General features: G+C 42.9%; 1 protein-coding gene across 6 annotated transcripts in view; it reads right to left on the bottom strand.

The window, feature by feature from the left end:
* NFATC1 (nuclear factor of activated T cells 1) overlaps window positions 1-19,967 on the bottom strand; it is a 110,638-nt gene that overhangs the window by 51,399 nt on the left and 39,272 nt on the right. For all 6 annotated transcript variants that reach the window (XM_039549341.1, XM_039549343.1, XM_039549345.1 and 3 more), the window contains exons 4-6: window positions 15,774-15,976; window positions 12,488-12,660; window positions 10,450-10,590 (exon numbers count right to left, since the gene is read on the bottom strand). In XM_039549341.1, coding sequence (XP_039405275.1) covers window positions 10,450-10,590; window positions 12,488-12,660; window positions 15,774-15,976 — 517 coding nt within the window. The remainder of the gene's footprint in view (window positions 1-10,449; window positions 10,591-12,487; window positions 12,661-15,773; window positions 15,977-19,967) is intronic.

Below are 19,967 nucleotides of genomic sequence, written 5' to 3'. Positions count from 1 at the left end.
GCAGCGTCACTTTGAGGTGCTCTGCAAAGGCTGTCTACCCTCCTGTTTGGCCTTAACAATGCATATTTAAATCCCCAAGGAATGAAGAATTTGGAAACTTTCAACTTGCACTGCTACCCTTCTTCCCTGGTGAGTACCCTCATGACGCTGAGATGACTGATCTGTGAAGATGTTCAGAAGGAATGGACAGATTTCTGTGCAAAGAAGAGGATGAAGAACCTATGGCAAAGTCTCATCATTCACACTTAAGAGTTTCCCAGTTCTCTGCAGAGATGCCATCAGCTTCTAGGGGAAGTGCAAGCTGGACTGGCAATGAAAGAGGCGAGGAGGAAGCTCTGTTGCCTAGAGGACAGCAACCCCCATGCCAGTCCTGGGCATGACCCACTGGCACCATCCCACCAGCTGGTGCTCATGGGTTGGCATGGATATACTAATGCCAGATTTTGCAGGGGCAGAAGCCTTTTGGATCTGGGGATGCCACAAGCAGTCAGGGCACTTTTCTCAGCTGGTCTTACAGGTGTCCTGCTGTGAACAACATTTCCCCAGCTGGACACCAGCAAGTGAAGAGGATTCCACCAAGTGGGTGGAATTCTATGCCTTGCTGACACACTGGTGTACATCTTAAAGACATTTACAAGGGTCAGGCACTAAGGAGGAACCACACCAGCCAAGCAGTCTGACATGGGATGTACAGGGACTATGGGGCAAGAGAGCAACAAAACATTCAGAAATACAGTGTGTGCTAGCAGAGAGTAAGTATCTGAATTGTAAGTGGCCAGGACCTTTCTTTTGATCTCCTCAGTAGCACTTAGCTCTCCTGAGATCTCAGCCTCTTAGGGATCTGTGAGCAGCGAGATGCCTCCTCGTCCCAGAGCAACCTTCAGAGCAGCTCTACCTCCTGCTGCCGCTCCTGTTGGTGCCATGGCCTGCCTACTGCCCAGCATGTTGTCCCTGATTGCCTCTCCAGCCACCCTCATCTCCACTCTTTGCTCTTACACTACTTTTGCTATGAGACCACACAGCTGGTCTGGTTTTCACTTACTTTATTTTCCTCTTCCATGCCAGGAAGTCCCCCAGCTGTACTTCTGCCCTCCTCAGAGCCTACTGGCCTGCTACAGAGACTTCCCCACAGCTTTACTCCCCATCCCTGGCATGCCTTCTGGCATGCCTCTGTCCATGCGCGGCAGGGCTCAGGCATAACTGACCTATTTTTATTTCCACATCAAAGGTGCTGTATTTGTTGGTGTGTCCTCATAAGCATTTTTGCAACATATGTATTTTGTCTACTCCTTCAGCTATACATTTTTGCAGTATTGAGCTGAGTACCATGTAGACTTAGGTGTGTCTGCCATCAATGTGATACTCTTGAGCTCCTTTTTCTCTCTTCTTTACCTTGAATTAACAATAAGAATGCCATGCAGCGACCAGGTGTAAAAATCCAGCACAAAAGAGATCTTACGGTACTTTGGAATCTGTGCCAGGCACGTACTTCCTCTCTGGCTGCTCAGCTGGGCAAGCCAAAAGCTGAGGGACTCACTTTGCCTGAACGGTCAGGATTTTTAGCTGCCTTTCACCACAGCATGTCTAACAGATGTAATTATTCTGAGTTCCAGTGTTTGCAAATGAACTGTAATTTTAGCCCAGGTAATTAAAAGGAGGCACAGTGCTGACAACTGACAGATCGGGGTTCATTTTGAGCCAAAACCATTGGAAAGACCTGCCAGATACTATTTTCAGCAGAATGGAAGCTGGTTGTGCAATTTGTGCTCTCTGGCACCTCCCCCTATTCAAATTATCGTTGGTCTGAGGGTTTTATTTATTAATTTAAAGTAATTCCAGGTCTAAGACACACAACTTCCAAGTAAAACTGCAGCTTGACATCCCTGAAAAATCTCTCTAGGGCAGGCAGGTCAAACAAAGCACACCCAGCACAGCCACCCACCAGCAGTCATGACAGCACTTCACTATGGTTTTGATTACATTCACATCATCTCCTTGTCTTCACAATTTTACTTTCCTCTGGGAAACTCTAGTAGGCTGAACCTGTGACTCTGCAGCTGAAACTGAGTAACATATTCCTGGTCCATCTTCTTCAGTCTAATCTGTCTTGTATTTTCTCAGACTATTGGAGTAACGAACCTCACAGCCAGTTTAAAACAAGTTCCAAATTTTTCTTCCATGAACAATTCTTTTCCTCTACTTCTGTGCTGGATGCCAACACCACCACCTGTATTATAGCTACTTCTAGTTATTTCTCATCTTAAGATGTAAATTTGATCCAAATGCTTTCAAATCTTCTTCTTTATTTTTTGAGACACAAACTCTTCAACTGCATGACCACAACTTCCCAACTCCCAGAAACATCTCATTATGGCAACTCTTTGTGACTTTTTGGCAGATACTTTTGAACAGCATTTTTATTTTTTTCCATCTCATTGTCCCCCTCATGTCCCTTTTCTTGTTTCTCTTGTCCAAAAAGGTCCAAGAATCTTAGAGGTCCCTCCTCCAATCTTTTGATTTTCTGCCTTGACATCACCATCCCAGCAACAAGGCACATATTGGAAACAATTTATCTCTCTATTCCTCTCTTAAATGTCATTGTATTTTCTTCCACATTGAAGGTGTAATCTTACTTCCTTAACAGACCTAAAAGGAAGATGCTCCTCTTCCCCCAGCTCTCCCCACTTTTCCTGTGATACCCATCTGAGACATGAACCAATTCTTAATGATGTCAGGAAAGCAACAGGAGACAAGTTGTCCTTTCCCAAAAGAGGTAGGCATTCCCTCCAAAAACTAAGTACTTCAAAGGTATCCCCTTTTATTGGTTTACATAGCAAGGTCTGGCTAGTGGTTGGGCTGCAGGGGTGGAGAAGATTCCAGAAGTTACCCCCATGTCTGACAGAACCAGTTCCTGATGGCTCCAAGATGGACCCCGAGTCAGCCAAACCTGAGCCCATCAGCAAAGCTATGGCTGCCAACATACTTAAGAAGGGGAAAAAAACTGCAGCAGCTGTGAGAGAGGAGTGAGAATAAGTGAGAAGAACACACCCCTGCAGACCCCCACAACAGTGAAGAAGTGGGAGGAGGTGCTCCAGCGGCCAGAGCAGAGATTCTCCGTCAGCCTGTCATGATGACCATGGTGAGGCAGCTGTGCCCCCGCAGCCCACGGAGACAACCACACCAGAGCAGAGATCCACATGCAGCCAGTCAGAGCCCACACTCCTGACAGGAGCTGCAGCCTCTGAAGGGGAGCCCAGGCAGAACCAGGTTTTCTAACAGGAATGATGGCTGCAGGGGACCCATGCTGAAGCAAGCTGTTCCTGAAAGATGGAATCTCATGGAGAAGACTCACGCTGAAGCAGTACATGAAGGACTGTCTGCCATGGGAGGACCCCACACTGGAGCAAGAGAACAGCATGGGAAGGAAGGAATGGTAAAGAGGATTTGTTATGGACTGACCAAAGCCTCCATTCCCTGACCCTCTGTGCCACTCAGGGGGAGGAAATAGAAGCTGAGAATGAAGGAGTGAAGTTGAGCTTGGGAAGGGAGGCAGGGGTAAAGGTGGTTTTCAGTTTTACCTTTGTTTTTCACTATCCTACTCTATTTTAAATTAGCAATAAATTCTTTTCCCCAAGTGGAGCCCATTTTGCCTGTGACAGTAACTGATATGCAATCTCCTTGTCTTTATCTTGACCCATGAGCTTTTTCATCTTATTTTTTCCCCCCTGTCCTGTTGAGGAGGGGGAGTGAGAGAGCCACTTGGTGGGCACCTGGCAGCCAGCCAAGGTCAACCCAACTGTACTTGTTTCCCCCACTGTCTTTAGGCACTGATCGCTTCATTAGACTCTCAGCTTTCTTGTAAGGGCTGCGAATTCCTCTGTGTTTGGACAGACAGTCCTACTGGAACAGTAACAGTAAAAACTATTTGAAATCTTGTGCTAGTTGTAAAAGTTCAGAGACAAAGCTTTGATTGCACAGATATAGCTGCTTGAAGACACTTAGTCTGGAAGACATGAAAGAATAAACTTGAAGCATTCAACTGCACTTTCTGTAATAATAAAAAATTTACAGGATTACTCACACAAGTGACTTTTGAGACCATATGGTTATTCCTTATTTCTTTGTTGTCCACAGTAAGTATCTGTGATTGATTGATCTCATTCTTCACGGTGAGAGCAACACTCTGGATGAGACTTGCTGCTGCTGACACCATCTCATGTGTATGGCTGCTGTCCCGCTCTGTCTTCACCATTCCCTAGACTAAACAGCCAGGAAAAACTGAAACGTGCTGACATTTCCTACAAGCTGCATCACTACTCCTCGGTGTGCGTGAAAGGGTTCCACCATCAAATGACTCCAGCATCTGATGACACAATTTGCCCAAGGATATCTATTTCTGGGCAGTGGCCAGAAACCCCTTCAGCTATCAATACATCTCTAGGATCTAGGTTCAAGTGACCTTTACATGAACTCCATGCTCCCAAGTTGTATGCCTTTGAAGTTTCCAGTTTATCTAGTTTCCCGAATTTTTAACCTCACTGTACGTGAGTCAGAGTGCAATTGCTCACTGCCAACTGGAACGTGTGTCCTGAACTTGGATAAACAGACAGATAAAGACAAAATTAAGTAGTATCTGTCTATCTGACTAGAGGGGGAAGGGGAGTTTTGCCACTTGCTTATTTATTATGTGAGCTACAGTATGATTACCAGCGTGAAACATGACCCCTTTTTGGCCAGTTGCCCCCCAAACTGCTACTGGCAATGGAAAGAGCAATGGAAAGATCTCTGAGAATGTAAGATCTTTTACCAAGTGGACCTCTGCCAAGACTCAGGTCACCCATCTCACCATAACATCACATCACGTCAAAACAGACTCCAAACCCTAAGCTCCACAGTGTATCTGAGTCAAACCAAAAAGCCCACATGCTTCCTCAATGCATCAGTTCCATTCACATGTCACTCAAATGCTTCATCAACATATCACTTTCCAGAACTTTTTGTAAGTTCTCCTGAAGCTAAAAGACTGTGTTTGAGTTACCTGCCATATGACAAGATAAATTCTGCTCACACAACATGTGGGAAACAGAACTGAATTTATAAGACTGACAATTGTACCTTAAGGCAGCAACCGATTAATTCTGATCTTTGCCAGAGACAGGAAAACTTGAGAGGAACAAAAAAGCTGTGAAATGCTGGAGTGGACACTTAAATTCATCCAGTTTCCTTCTTTTTCGTATCGCATTTACCTTGTGCAAAAATTCAGCTGACTGAGCTTGACCACACGTCTAAGAGGAGGCAAACTGTTAAGTTTTCCCATCTGAAATACTTACAGAAAGCTATGATTTCCTTTGGCATATATACAAAAAAAAATTAAATTGGTGATTTCACCCAGTTATCTTTCATCTGCTCTAGTTATAACTATTACACATCAACACCTTCATGTTCTAAGAGCAAAACCTGTGAGAGGACGAACAGTTTTGACAGAAAAATCCATTTAACAAAATAAAAACAAGAGCAGAATGAAGAATTTGAAGCAGTAACTAAATCTGAAAAGCTTCCTAATTGTTTGAAAATATTCTAAAAGAAAAATCCCAGGAGGAAATATTGCTTACACACTGTTTATTTCTCTTTCAGGAACTTTGAGTATCAAAGGCTTTGGGCACAATAGCTGAGGATATTATGCAATTAGGTTACTGAAGTGTGTAGGTGCCAGGATTACTGTTGAAGTCTGAGTAATTAACAACTCATTCAAAACCATTGAAGTCTGTAAGTCTGGAGTTACTCAGAGATACAGCATTACAAATTGTGAATTCTACAGATGTCCATCAAAGAGAGTGATGCATCTTCAGGGAGGGGCATTTATTACAGGGAAGCTTAGACATAGCCTTTGACCAGGACAAAATGAACCTCAACATTAAAAGCCCAGAGTCAAAGTACCAAAGTCATGTTATTTGAGAAACCAATCCCATAGTGAAGTTGGGTGTTACATTTCTGCCTTTTCGCTCTTTAAAATCCTTGCCTTAAGCTCTCGTAACTAAGCACAAAAGCAAAGAACTGGGTTTGGAGCTCTGACTTAAGTAGTGGCAACGCAACCCAATGATAATTAATAACAGTACACCAAATGACCATTTCTGCCAATAGATCACAAATTGATTAGAAAGATTTCATCAGTTTAACCTGATCTCTTAGGTATGTCCAGACTTGGCCAAATCCGTGAAGTCTGGAAATATTTGAGCTAGTTCCAGTGTTAAAAGCTACAGGAGCAAGGAGCAATTTTTGAGCAAGGAGAGATTTTCAGGGTAGATTAACTCTTTCAGATTTCTGTACAAGACTTTTTCTAATACCCAAAATACTCTTTCTATCCCAAAACATCCTACAGCATGCCAGGAACTATAAGCCATAACTTACCTGCACCACAGCATACCCATAATTTTCCTATGCTTTGTTCCTTGGGATCCTGGGTTTGTGTTTCATCACCGAGCTTTCACTCATCATTTACAGGATACATTTTGTGAACCAAGGGAAGAAAACCAGGATTTTTTCACAGCAGTGATCAGTTTTATAGATCACTAATCATAATCTGACATACTAAGAGCCAGCAGTCTGGTCATTTTGGCTAGTTAGGCTTTTGTGCTGCTTGTATTCAGTAACTCACATTACCTTTAAAAAACTAGCTTTGAAAACAGAGTGTTTGTAGAAAACGTTACCAAAAAAAGCTAGCTGATAGATATGCAATCCCTAAAACACACTTTCCAAGCATCTCTGCATTTTCTGAACTTTCCTCAAGACTTTTGCTCCCCATACATTTATAATCTACGAATGAAATAAAAAGTTTTAAAATTTTGAGTAACTAAATCAGTCTTTTGTTATAATTCCAGATCATAATCCATGCAGATGCAGGTGCTAACAGGAAGCATTTTCTCACTCCTAGCCAAACACTTCCTGCCATAGCTAACAAACACCAACTTCACTTCACCTACTTCTGTAACTAAAATGCACACCTCGCTGCCACAGCAAACCCCAGCCAACGGACATCAAGGGCCCTTGCCAGTAAGGAGTTGCAGACTTTTCAATATTTTACGAAGTACTAATTCTTCCAGAGGAAAACAGACAGGTGTTGGCTGTCCTCAACATGGCACCCAACAAGCATGACACACACAAGACACTTTTGAACCTCAGGAAGAGAAATGCATGACTACAAAGAGAGATAGAAAGTGAAAGGAGATAAGAAAAAAAGTTATTAGTGTAATTTTTAAGAAACAAAATCATTGTGGGACTCCCTAGTCTAAGGAAATTCTGAATTCAAAAGAGTGAACCTCTCAAAGTACATTTAACATTCACATTTTCACTACTGCTAGGTTTCTTTGATGGTCATTTTACACCATTGATCATCACTGGAAAATATGGTGTGAGGTACAAGCAACAGAATATTGCCAAAATAAGGCCTCACATCAACACGTAAGAATTTTTTTACAGTACTGTAGACTCTTGAGCAAATTTGATCCACTTCTGAACACTCATTATTTATCCAAAGGGGTGCCTTCTGCCTGACCTCACCATGAGGCGTTCTCCTTCCAGAGAAGGTCCTCACAGCGGTTCTCCCGTGGTCCTTTCAGTGTGCTGTGCCTTCACCCCCTGGATACCTCATTCTCCCTGTGTGAGACACAGAGTCACAGGGCTGCAAAGTTTGTTTTGCTCTGTTTCATATGCTTCTTGGCTGAACAGCAGCTAGTAAGGGGTTAAGCTGAAAGCAGGAAGCCACTGCTGCCCCAGCAGAAAGATTGATTTGATCATTCTTCAGGGATTCCCTCTTGTATGAGTCACTGCTCAGACTGACTCCCCCACCAAAGGAGGCCAGGATAATGCCATTCCTCCAGAGACTACAACAGCTGAGGGCTAGCCCTGAAGACTGAAAGCCTGGGACTCATGCTTGGAAAAACATTCAACAGACCACAATGCACTCAGCAGATTTAGAGAAAGCTGGGGGAAAAAAAGGGCAAACAAAAAGTGTTCTCAAACTCCTTGCATTATCCAATTAAGTATGCAGACTAGGAGGAATTAGACAAGCTCCAGGAGACTGCCTCCCAGCTTGGGGACTCTGCCTGAGTAAGGACTGAAGACATGAGTTGACACAGTACAATATTTAAATTTTATACAAAAGATATATTCTCTTTACGAGCACAATGATCTATTACTTTGATCTATTACTCTGTAATAGCTGTGTTTGGCTGCTACCTACTAGGAACGTGATTAGCATTCCAAATTCAAAAACAAAAGTGGTAACAGCAGCAAAACTAATGAATGTCTCCAGCTAATCACAGAAGTTCATAACCAGTTCTCTAAGAGAAAGAGAAACTATGCTGGTGTTCCTTCTCTTGACCTACTTTCACTGACGTTCAAGAGCTGAAAGGGAAAGAAACACCCTGTGCTGATTTACAAAAGTGAAGGCTGCTAATGCTTGTTCATTTGACATTAAATACAGTGACTGTTCAAAAATCCAGCCAGAGCAGTCTGCCACTAAGGCAATGATACAGCGCTCTTGTTTGCTTCTGATGCATCGAGCTGTGTGAGGCGGCACAGCGCACAAACCATGGAAGCTTTAAAAATTGCTCAGCCAAGATCAGCCAGCAGCTTCGCTTTTTGTGTGTCATTTCTACTGACACAATTATTGCAGCTCCTGGAGGTGCTACACTCTGACTCTGAGGGCTCAGCCCCTGCAGGTTATACTGCCCTGCAACAAACCTACGGTGAGACTACTAAAAACAGGCAGGACCTTAAATTCTGTAATTAGAAAGCTATACAGTGAATATCCTGCTTTTCGTGTACCTAATGTAGTATAGGAATATAGGAGCAGGGAGACAGTGTTCAGATCCACGCTGTGGTACCTGCTGTGGGCAAACAGCATCACCATCACAATTCCACATCCTTTGGAATGCAATACTTAAAATTTTCCAACTCAAAAAAGGAAGAGGAAAGGAAGTAAGTATTAAGGAAGGCATCCTTTAATGTGGTTTCTTTTTTGTAATGAGACAGATCGAAGACTCCTGACATGTCACACTAACCCAGTTCTGTGCAGCAAAGGAAGTTTAAATATAAATAAAGTAGACGTTAACTTTCTCCCCCCCCCCAGGGCAAACACAAAAAGCAGAATTCAGGTTTTTTAAATTGCAATACCACCTTTTTTCCTTTCTTTTTTAACTGTCTTAAGAAACAAAAAGCATGTTTCTGCTGATGTCACAGCCATGTCCCCACTGTGTGTGCTGCAGTGGTTGGGGTTCACAGGAATGTGCCAACTGGCTCTCCCCAAGAAGCCAGGGCACTGCCTCTGCCCACGTGCTTCTGGCAACTTAAACCTTATCAATCCAGGACTCTGTTGGGGAATTTCAGGGGAGTCTTCTGCTATTGTCCTGAGCTTGCTGAGCCCAAAGACTTGGGTGTCTTTGCCTCCAGAGCCTCCCCTGCTCTCCCTGCCACCCTGCCCCACAGCCTGAGTTCCTGTGGTGCCGGTAGGGGCTGTGGGCAGGAGAACAGCGTGGGAACTCTGTGGACATATGCGGTTAAACAGGCACAGCGTCAAAGCCGGTGCAGGCGGCCTGAGGAGTGCCCAAGACTGTTTTAAGTTCGGGGTGGGGGTGGGGGGTTCAGTCGGCAGCTGAGGAATTCATAGCTTGTGCCAGCGCCAGGGAAACCCTTTCCAAAACAAGACTCAAAACTATCCTTAACAGTCTCGTTTCAGAGTCTGACTTTGACTCCCAGCTCCACTCCCACTGCCTATTCCCGCAGAGGGCATTCACACACATCACTGTCACCCTGTGATCCACCGCTCCTCCAGGCATATCCTGCCCCAGCTCCAGCTCCCACTCCATGCCATTTTCCCTGCTTCAGCCTGGCCTGTGACTGTTCTCCAGCAGAACCAGTTGCATCACCACAGCACCACAGGAGCAGTGCTGGGTTAGGGGGAAGTTGTGTTCAGTCCTTCCCTCAGTTCTCAAGGTAAACCTGTCCTTCAAATGATTGTGTGTGCTCCAAGTCCTGCTCAGCCAGTGCCTTGTAAAAGCCACAGGAAACACAGGTGCACGCACACCACAAATGACAGAAATGTTTAAAAAGATGCACTGTATTGCAGGCTTTAGGGGGACACGGCACCGGAGATTTCGAACCCCTCTCACAGGTCCTGCCTGCTACACTCATGACTAGCAAGTAAATAAACAATAAACAAATGCCAAAGGTTGACTTTTAATGTCTCTATTGTCTACCTGTAACTACGGTTGCCACAGTGTGAAACCTCAGCATTAGGCACGGCTCAGATCCTTTCCACAGCTTTGCCCAGTGACATGGAAAACATATTACTTGCAGAAGAAAATGTCATTACCATATTTGTGCTTTCATCATTTGACACAGATGGGGTGGGGGGGAAGGCAGACTGGAGTCTAGATTGAAAAGACATACCTGGCGCTTTCTCCACAAAGATGACTTTGGAGTCTTGCAGAAAGTTATGACCAGTCAGTACCATTTTCTTCCCTCCAGTAACAGGAAAGCTGTCGGTACTTTGCTTCTCCACCAGAGGCAGTTCTTGGGCAGATCTCTGAGCTGGAGAGTTACAAAGAACATTAAAAAAAAAAAAAAAAGGCAACCACAAACACACAAAAAAGTAAGAACTACATTAGTAAGTAACTTAATGCTTACCCTCGTAAGATAAGCTGAGTTTGATACAGAAACAAAGAAAGGTCACAAGGTTTACAGGAAACATGGTTCATTTTCAAGTACTTTGATTGTAAACAATAGTGTTAAACAGCAGTACAGATTCAAAATACTCACAAAGGCCAAGTGTTTTAAAACTCAGCTTGATATGTACTATATCAGAAAGTGTATTTTTATGGAAACTCATTTATCTTAAATCATTTTCTCTCACTCTAGCATATATGCTGTGTGTTCACAAGGCACACATGACAAGGTGATCATGCATGTCCAAAATTTGTTTCAGTCAGTATACACCCTACTGTCAATTCTGCCAACTGTCTCACAGCAGCAGCAGCAGCAGCAGCATCAGCAGCAGCCAGTGCTGGCCAAAGCACTCATGAACCCATGTAAACTGAACCTGGTATTCTTGTGGCACAAATTTTATCCCCCTTCAACTGGGACATGAAGAGAGTGCTGCTTCAAGGGACGATGTGGCATTTTATCCAGATTATATGGTTCCTTCTGGTGTCACATGCACTAAGAAATATATGAAGTTTTTGGCACCAGCTTATTCCACATTCTGCACTGGAAATAACACTAGCACTTATTTTTTCTCCTGTTTTCTGCTTCTTTCAGTGGGCATGTGCCATGCTTTTGCTCATTACACACTCAAATCCAATCAGCTTCACATTTAGTGGCTCCCTGACCTTGGCACCTTTGCACAGACCAGTTCAGGATAGATTCAAATTGTGCCTTATCCTGCTATGTAGCAACTGAAAGCTCTCATAAACTTCAACTGCAGGATGAAACCATGACTCCTCGTGGCTTTGCCCTCTAGCATGAATGGAGCTAGGGATGGTCAAGTTTTCCTCCCCATTCCCTCTGCCAGAGCTCACCCCCCATATACCTGCCAGATGTTAAATTTCCTCCCTTCTCTGGCATCATCAGAAAGATCCACTTTGTGGATGGAATTCAACAAAACCTTAAAAAATTGTTTCTGTCCATCCAGCAAATCAAATTAGCATTGGGAGTTAGACTGAAATTCAGCTTCCACCACTTATGTTGGAGTGCTAAAGCTACACAAAGCAGATAGGTTTTGTTTTGTATGGGGGAGGCTGATGAGGCTTACAGAGCAAACATGATATAGGTATCTTTGAAGAGTGCCCCAGTGTATCTGATAAAATACAGTCTGTTCATTTAAAGAGCCCCCAGTGCAGAAACCTGGTTTCTGGAGGTTTTCTGAAGCTGCAGGCAGCTTGTGCCAGCGTGTCAGCTCTAGTATATTGCTTGCTCCTTATCAAAGGGGCTGGGGTTCTGTTTGCTGGTTTTTGCTTTATGATGGGGAGACAGAGTGAATAGGACACAAGAGGTGTTTTCCAAAACTTCTACAGCAGTTACCTTTATGATAAGGAGTCACTAAAACAAAAGGCTCTGTCACTCCCAGGTCTGCTATTAGTTTAACTGCTCTTTACTTGTAAGTATGTATTTTTCTACAGCACTCAATGCACAAAGCTACACATTTTTTCCTAAGACAGAGGTACTCTGTTCGCAATATAAACCACGTACTTTTCGAAAGCAGATTAAAGTTCACTAACTAGACAGGTACAGCAAAACCAATGTAGAGCATGTTGGTGTGGACAAAGACTGCATATGTGGTGGAAGTGTTAAAAACTCTTCAAAAGCTGTGTGGACATGGCAGTGCTGAGTTAACCATGGACTCAATGATCTTAGATGTCTTTTTCAACCTTACTGATCAAAAGATTTTCTGATAATACCCAGCAAGAGGAGGATGTTTGTTGCTACTTACAGCACTCAATGGGGTTGGAAGCTACTTGCAAGGAGAGGGTCCTGCCATTGGCTTGTGGGATATGAACCCTGAAGACCAGACGCACACGTGTGTTCTTCCGACCGATGTCTGTCTCTCCCTTGCGCAGCTCAATGTCAGAGTTTCGGAGCTTTAATATCCCAGCACAGTCGATGCTATCCAAAAGGAAACACAGGGCAATTCAATTCACTTCAAGAAGACTTCAGGAAGACAAAAGTGTGCAGTATCTTCCCTCTCTCCTGCATGCTCTTCTTAAAAACCTGCATCAGGCACAACCCAATGACCAGGCTGAACGCAGCAGACTTTGTTTACTCTAGTACTTGCACTCACAAGCAGCTGAGTTGGGGCTATCTGTAGCAGCAGGTAGTGGCTGCTGTTAAGCACACAAATTTAAGATGTTATCGCAGTTCCCAGAGGAAGAAAATCTAAAAGATCCGTCCTCCCCAACACATTCTGTAAGGATTGTACTTAAAGATTAACCAAAGCCCAAAGAAACAGTGAGACTAGAGAAGTCAGTGGGATGTGACACCAGTGCAGAAACTGTTACTAACCTAGAACGCCAGGCTACTAACAATTTTACTTGTTACAGCTAATTTGGAGAAAAATCTGACATGATTTTCAATCTAGGGCAAAGTCCTGAAAATGCTTATTAATGAGCACAGCTCTCCCCGAGGTCAGTTCTACTGTCAATTTGTTTGTATTTCAATGAGTTGGAAATACTCCCAAGCTGAGGGCTGAGCTGAAGCTCTGCATGAAAAAAACTAAACTCAGAGTCCTCCCTCCACATTAGGGAAAAATGTGCTTTTCATCAGATACAACTACTACCATTTCTGACCTCACTCTCATTTTTTTTAACTTTGGTTTTCTCCTGGATGATTTACAAGTCAGGATTTTTGTCAAAGAATATTTCAACAAAGAAATTCCCAGAACAAAAGACATATAAACATACGCACTCGAAAACCCACTGCAAAAATACCTCTGCCTTGGCCATGACTACAAAGCCTACATGGCAATTTCTTCTGGGTACTGGTGTCTGGCATTTTATTACACTGAATATGCATAGTTGATTTTATTTTGTATTCAAAGAGTTTAATTCCCCCTCCAGACCTTTGAAGCTCTGTTCTGAAGCAAACTGCAAACAAGCACTATGGCAGCATGGTTTTGATCTGCATTTATTCTAAAGTATGGACTTCAGAATTAAAAAATGCCCTTGCTGATATGATCAAAGAAACTAATGAAAGTAATAAAGCTTCTCAACAATGCATATTAGCAGGTGAAGCTGTAAGAATTACAGAGTATTTGTACCCATGTCAAAATTCTATGCAAAGATCCATAAGATATGGAAGAAACAGTGCATTTCTCAATATTGTCTCTCCTATAGCAACACTTGTAAATTAAACAGAGTAATTAATGACATACAATTCACACCCAAAGTTCAGAGGAGAAAAAGTACTTAAATTCAAGCTTGTAAAGTCATGGACATTAAATCTGAAGTCAATAGGAACAGCTAAATGTGCAAAAGTTTAAATGTGCAGATGAGCTCTGGTGTTTCACTGAATCAAGGCCTGAACATACAAAGTGTGAGGAAAGTCCTTGGCTCCAAATTTCAATTCATTGTTAGTGCTACATGAAGTTTTAGACTACTGACATGTAAGGTTTATATATGCCAAAGCATTATTTGTGATTCTTGAGTGAGCTGTGCTACAGTCTCACACTCACACCACAAAAATATTCAGCTTGGCTCCCAAACTGTGTAACTTACCTTTATTTTAGGGAGATAGATGAATGAAATGGTAATGATGTCCCTAGATGACCAAAAATTTGATTCAAACTGGATAAATAAAGGGCCAGATAAATATGTGTGGGTACAAATTGGTGAAATTTCCTTAATCCTAATGTAGCCCCATCAACTTACAATGGCAGCAAACAGGGCCAATATTTTTGCAGGCTTGTCATGACTTTTAACACAATGCACTGAGAGAGGTTCTCAGGTCTTGAGTGATCACTCTAAGCCCAGCTGGCAATGCAGCTAAGCATATTCTGACTCTTTTATTTACATGAGGCACTCCAGGGCGTGTTGTGCATGACACTGCTAACCAGGTTCTAATAACCACTATGTGCAGAAGGACTTCAGGTGTCTGATACCATTTTCCACTTCGTTAAGGCATGGAAAACTGTATGAATAAAAAGGGAGTGAAATCGTAATTTTCCCATGGTATGTGGTTTGGTGGAGGTCAGGATTTCTTGCTTGCTTTCTATCTTCCTATATATATACACAAAGGTGCATGCATCTATATATAAATATGAATACATTTATATTTACACACACACACACCAAGAACCGGACTTGCATGCACGCACACAAATTCCTCCCAAGGCAGACACCTCACATAAGGGTTAGGATGATTTGAATGAGGAGACAGACAACTCAGATAAGGGCTAGGTTGATTTGAGGGAGGGGGACAGAGAGGACAGGATTAAATAATGTGGAAGGTCTCATGTACGTCACTTACACAGAAAGCTATTTTAGCCATTATATGCCATCCTGTAATGATGTTTACAGATGTTTAATGGGCCTACAGGGCACTTAATTATCACTCAGATAACTCAGAGATCCTAAGACATCCATGCTTGCTTTTCTGCATAGCACGAAACAGCCCAGTTTAACAACTCAATCTGTAAACTGCATCACCTTTGAATAAAGGTTCTCAGAGGTAACTCTTCTTGTTTAGAAGCAGATCTTCTAGAACTAAGTGCCATGAAAAATGCTGAGTTTTATTATGTGAGAAATGAGTGGTTTTATTTGTCACAGAAAAACCACGAGGGTACTTGGAAATGCTCTCTAAGAGTTTCCTTTGACATCAAAAGATAAATTTTAATCAGCTCTGTTCCTTGTGCTAGTGCGTATAGGAGCAACAGGTGTCATATTTAGAAACTAAATGCAGGAGCTGAGGTAGGAGATATTTACAGCTCAGTAACCGAGATACTTATTTTAAATGGCAAATAAGCACATTGGCTGAAACTCTAGAATGAAAGCAAATCAGTTGTCACAAATATTTGTGAAGTTCATTTTGCTGTTAAGCTGATTAGGGGCAATTTGTCTCAGCAAAGTTGTAAAAACCTACTATTACAGAGAGAAATTTAGGGGAAAAAAAAAGATAGGGTAAGAAAAATTGTATACAAAAAAAAAAAAAAACAAACACCAGAGAAATTAAGTGAGGTGACCAAGAGGAAATTGCTAGGAGTCAGATCTGGTGCTTGGTCTTACATTGCTCTCATGTTGTTCTCTGGAAGAAGTGGAATTTCCAGGACTTTGGTGTTGGAAAGTATTGTTTCATGGCTGGTGGTGGACACGGTCTTGCCGGTGATCCGGTGAACCTGGTAGAAGGCATGGGGTCGCAGCAGGCGGTCGTCTGCAGTCCCAATGAACAGCTGCAGTGTGAGCGGCTCGCTTTCTAAGTAACCATGGAGCTGGCAAGAGAACAGAAAACGCCCACTGAGCACCAAGCACATAAACTGCTAGGAATCAATTAAATTTTTATAAGCGGGAGAGCCTAATTCAAGGAGAGAACTTGTGACAGGTGCTATGTGTTAAGTTCCCCCCCTCCATTTTTCCTGTAATGTAATATTGGTACAATAAAAAGGTGCGCTCACAAAATGTCTCATTATCCTAAAGGACCTGAGGCACTTTACATGGGCTGAGCTTTTGAGCACTCTCGCTACATCCACAGAAAACTTTGCATAAATTCTGCTGCAGTGTTCAGCAAAAAACCACAATGAACTCTATGTTCTTTCAAAGTACTGAGGGAGGCAAACTGACGGAGTCTGCAAGTGGAAAGGACACAACTCATCCATCCCCATGCTTCCTGGGACACCCCTCATACAGCAGCACTCTGCTGCTTGTGACCCGTCCCCTCATTAGCTGATTTTTATGCTAGTAAATACCTCCTGGGACAGTATGGAGACAGATCACATACACATGATTAGTAGCTAACCATGTGTGTCACATTCTTGTTATAATCGCACAAAAATCTCATTGAAGCTCTTGGGCCTGCCTTGAACCTCATCCATGTTACAGTGACTGCTCTGATGACAACAATAGTTATTTCTGCCACAGGCTGTGGAGGAACCAGAGCCTGACCTCATCTGCACCATAACCTGTAGAAGCTACTCAGGGTTCCCACTGCTGTGGAGTCCCCAGACAAAGTCCCACTTGTGGCTGCCACCTGACATTAGGAAATGAGTCTCACAAAAACAGTTATCTTGCAGGGGTTAGTGGTGAAGCCTTGTCTCAAGGGAAGGGAGGATGGAGCAACTACAGGAGAGAGGAACGTTGGGAAGGTGCACTGTCCCAGGAGATGACTCACCCTAGAGCAAACCTGCTCACTTTGTTGTAGGTTTAGGCTCCTCTGTGAATGGTTCAGGTCGTTTTGGGCATGAGTTATTCACCATCACTGAGTATGACAGATCAAAATTTATCATAATTTGGTGAGGAGCAACGCTAGTTTTATGGTACATGCAAGTTCAAAGTTAAATAAAGCTGAAAGCAAGTGGTGAAACTCATGTATCAAATGCTGCTTTTATTTGTTTTTTTTCTGTTTTCACTCTCCTGAAATCTTACAAAGCAATTTCATGTTACCTCTTTAGGGTATTTTACCATCTGATAGCAGGAATGCTATTAAAAACAAAGATCTTGAATCATTTTTACTCCTTAAGCCCTGCTAAATTCTGGTGGGTGCTAACAGGCCCAAAGCCCTCCCTCTACTATCAAACATGCTGAATGGCAACAGCAATTCATAGTGGCAAAGTTTCAGGTACCACAGTGACCAGTGCATGAGCAAGGAAGGACGATGAGCCTAGATACATCTGCCATCACTAATCAGGCATACCGTAAATTTTTCACCCCACACTTTGGTCAGAAAAGCCAAGAGGAGAACAGAAGCATTTTAGTTTGCTTGATTTGGTGCGGCAATTTTTATATCCTTACCTAAGGCATGTGGATGCTGGAAGGTTACAGGGATAGAAGGAGGACAAGGCTCATTTCTAGTACTACACTATTTTATCAGCTCTGCATTCCTGAGACACCATACAAAGGCAGCTCAGAGCCAGGGGGTTGTGACATGATATGATTGATATGATATGATATGGGGGTTCCATACCAGCATTGTCAAACTTAAAACACATTAGTGGCAGTTTGAAAATCTGCACTATCAGCAAAACAACGGAGAGCGAAAAGCAGAGCCATGCCTGTATACTACCTTTAGCAGGGTGCCATGGGCTATGAACCTCCCTCCAGCTCCATATGGAACACCCACTCCTATGGCCCCTAACACACACATCAGCACTGCGCTGCAAAAAGAGGGATTTCTGGCTTTCTCCCCCAGAGACAGACATGCAGCTTGAGCTGCAGGTCAGTGATTGCAGGTGTGCTCCTGCTACAGCCAGTGGCCACAGGGAAGCCACTGTCCTCCTCATCACCACTCTGTCCCCCCACATGACAGCCCTGGCTGGTCATTAATTCCAATGGTGTGTGTGAGCAGGGCTGGCAGAGTGACCTGGATTTGTCCCAGGCTGATCTTTCCCACCTCACTATTTCCAGAGCCTCAGCAGCAAAGCTTAGGTAACGGAGGAGACACAAGGTATCCCGGGGTATTTTTGGTCAAGACCAGCATGCGGGTTTTGCAGGGGGAAAAGTAAGACAGTGTGACATGCCAGGCAAATAAATTTCTATGCATTGCCTCCAGTCGTCATGGAGGATGCTTTTTATGGAGAGTGTAAAATTAAAACAAACACATATTGAATTACAAGGCCGCTTAAAATGTAAAAATAGACTAGCGAGTAACTCAAACCTCAATTCAGCAAAAGCAAAATCGCACACCAAGGTACCCATATTTTTACTGAATACGGGCAAAGAGGACCAAAAATGTTGGTCTTGCATTGGGTTCTGCTATTTCAGGCTTTATTTTAAAATCTGAACTTGGCTGCTGCCATACTTTGTAACCTACTGCTGTGTCTCAGCTTGTGCTTTTCCCACAGGTTTCCTACCAGGAGGCAATCAAACACCCATAGCCCTCAGCTTTGCACACCTGCCTTCCCCTGAAAAGTGTTCACATGCTGGAAAATAAATAATAAGATCTCAGATGCATGTTTTGCATTGTTTTTTAAGGTTTGTAATCTTCAAGATAAATTTATGTTTGCTTTTTTTAAAGGCCCTGTCCTAGAGCCATGCCATACTTTGCTTTGGATCCATTACCCAAGTTACTTACTCCCTTAGTGCCAGAAACACCCAGAAAGACTCATGTAATCACTATATGCTTGATTTTGCTGCTCTCAAAATAAGAAAACCTCACACTCACATCACTCTAAGTTTGATGTCATATTATGTCTTACAAGGCATCTGATCTTCAATTTGTATTTCCCTTTGAGCTTTACCCATTGCATCACATTATTTACTTTTATATTATGTCACATAATCATGTATGCCAACAGAAGCAATAAGAGAAAGTGATGCAAGGATTAACATTTAAAGGGGCACATACTGTGAATGACTTAATTTAGGTTATGCACCCAGTGCACGATTTCTTTGACAGACAGTGTTGAGCCTTGGGAGTTTTCAGCATGCTGCAGATGTCTGGAGAATGGGCAAGATCCTGCTTACTGTCAGCTGGGTAAGAATATTCCATAGTTCTCTCAAAACACGGGAGAATGGTATTACTGTCATATGTTCAACAGTGAGGAGCAGTGTCAGTAAAGGCAGAGTTGTGGTACTTTAGGCTGTTAGATTTGCCAGCAGTCAAAGGGAATATTGAACAAGATCAATGTACAATGGGATGGGAAAAAAGGGTGACTGAGCATTTTTCTTGGTGAGGAAAGATCTCGCATGTTCATATCCATGCATATTTTCCATGTATGCTCTGGGGTACTGTACTAGGTGGAAAAGCGATTCAGTTTCCTGGCCTGCAACATGGGATGCATGCGTCAGACACCCTATTTTTATCTTTTTCTCTGTGTAACAGAGTCCAAAGCTCTTAATAACTCAGTGGCTGAGTATGGGTGACAAAGGTGCTACAGCATACATAGTAAAGGATATGTCTTTCCTACCAAGCATGCTTTGCTTGGCAATACATAGATCCAAGTGGAAAGAGGTGTACTTTCCCCTGCTGTGGGAACTGTAAAAGGAATTAGCTGCAAAAGAGGACCCGGAGCACAATGTTTCTGAATGAGCTTCCCTTCCCAAATAAAGACAGTGATACAGCAGTCACCTGGTTCAGTACAAAGGAAAGATGCAGGAAAAACTTAAGTATGCAGATAAGAACTGTGTGGCCAAGAATGATTGGTTTTGAAATGAAAATAGGTCATATTCGCTTGTTCTGACCAACACTGACTACTCTGCTCTTTTCCTCTTTGAGCAACCCTGTTAAAAAATACTTGAACTCATCTCAAATGATATTTTCACTTTTAT

This window comes from Corvus cornix, chromosome 2 (genome assembly GCF_000738735.6).
Source record: "Corvus cornix cornix isolate S_Up_H32 chromosome 2, ASM73873v5, whole genome shotgun sequence".
NCBI classification, from domain to species: Eukaryota; Metazoa; Chordata; class Aves; order Passeriformes; family Corvidae; genus Corvus; species Corvus cornix.
This window is presented reverse-complemented; position numbering and strand designations above follow the sequence as displayed.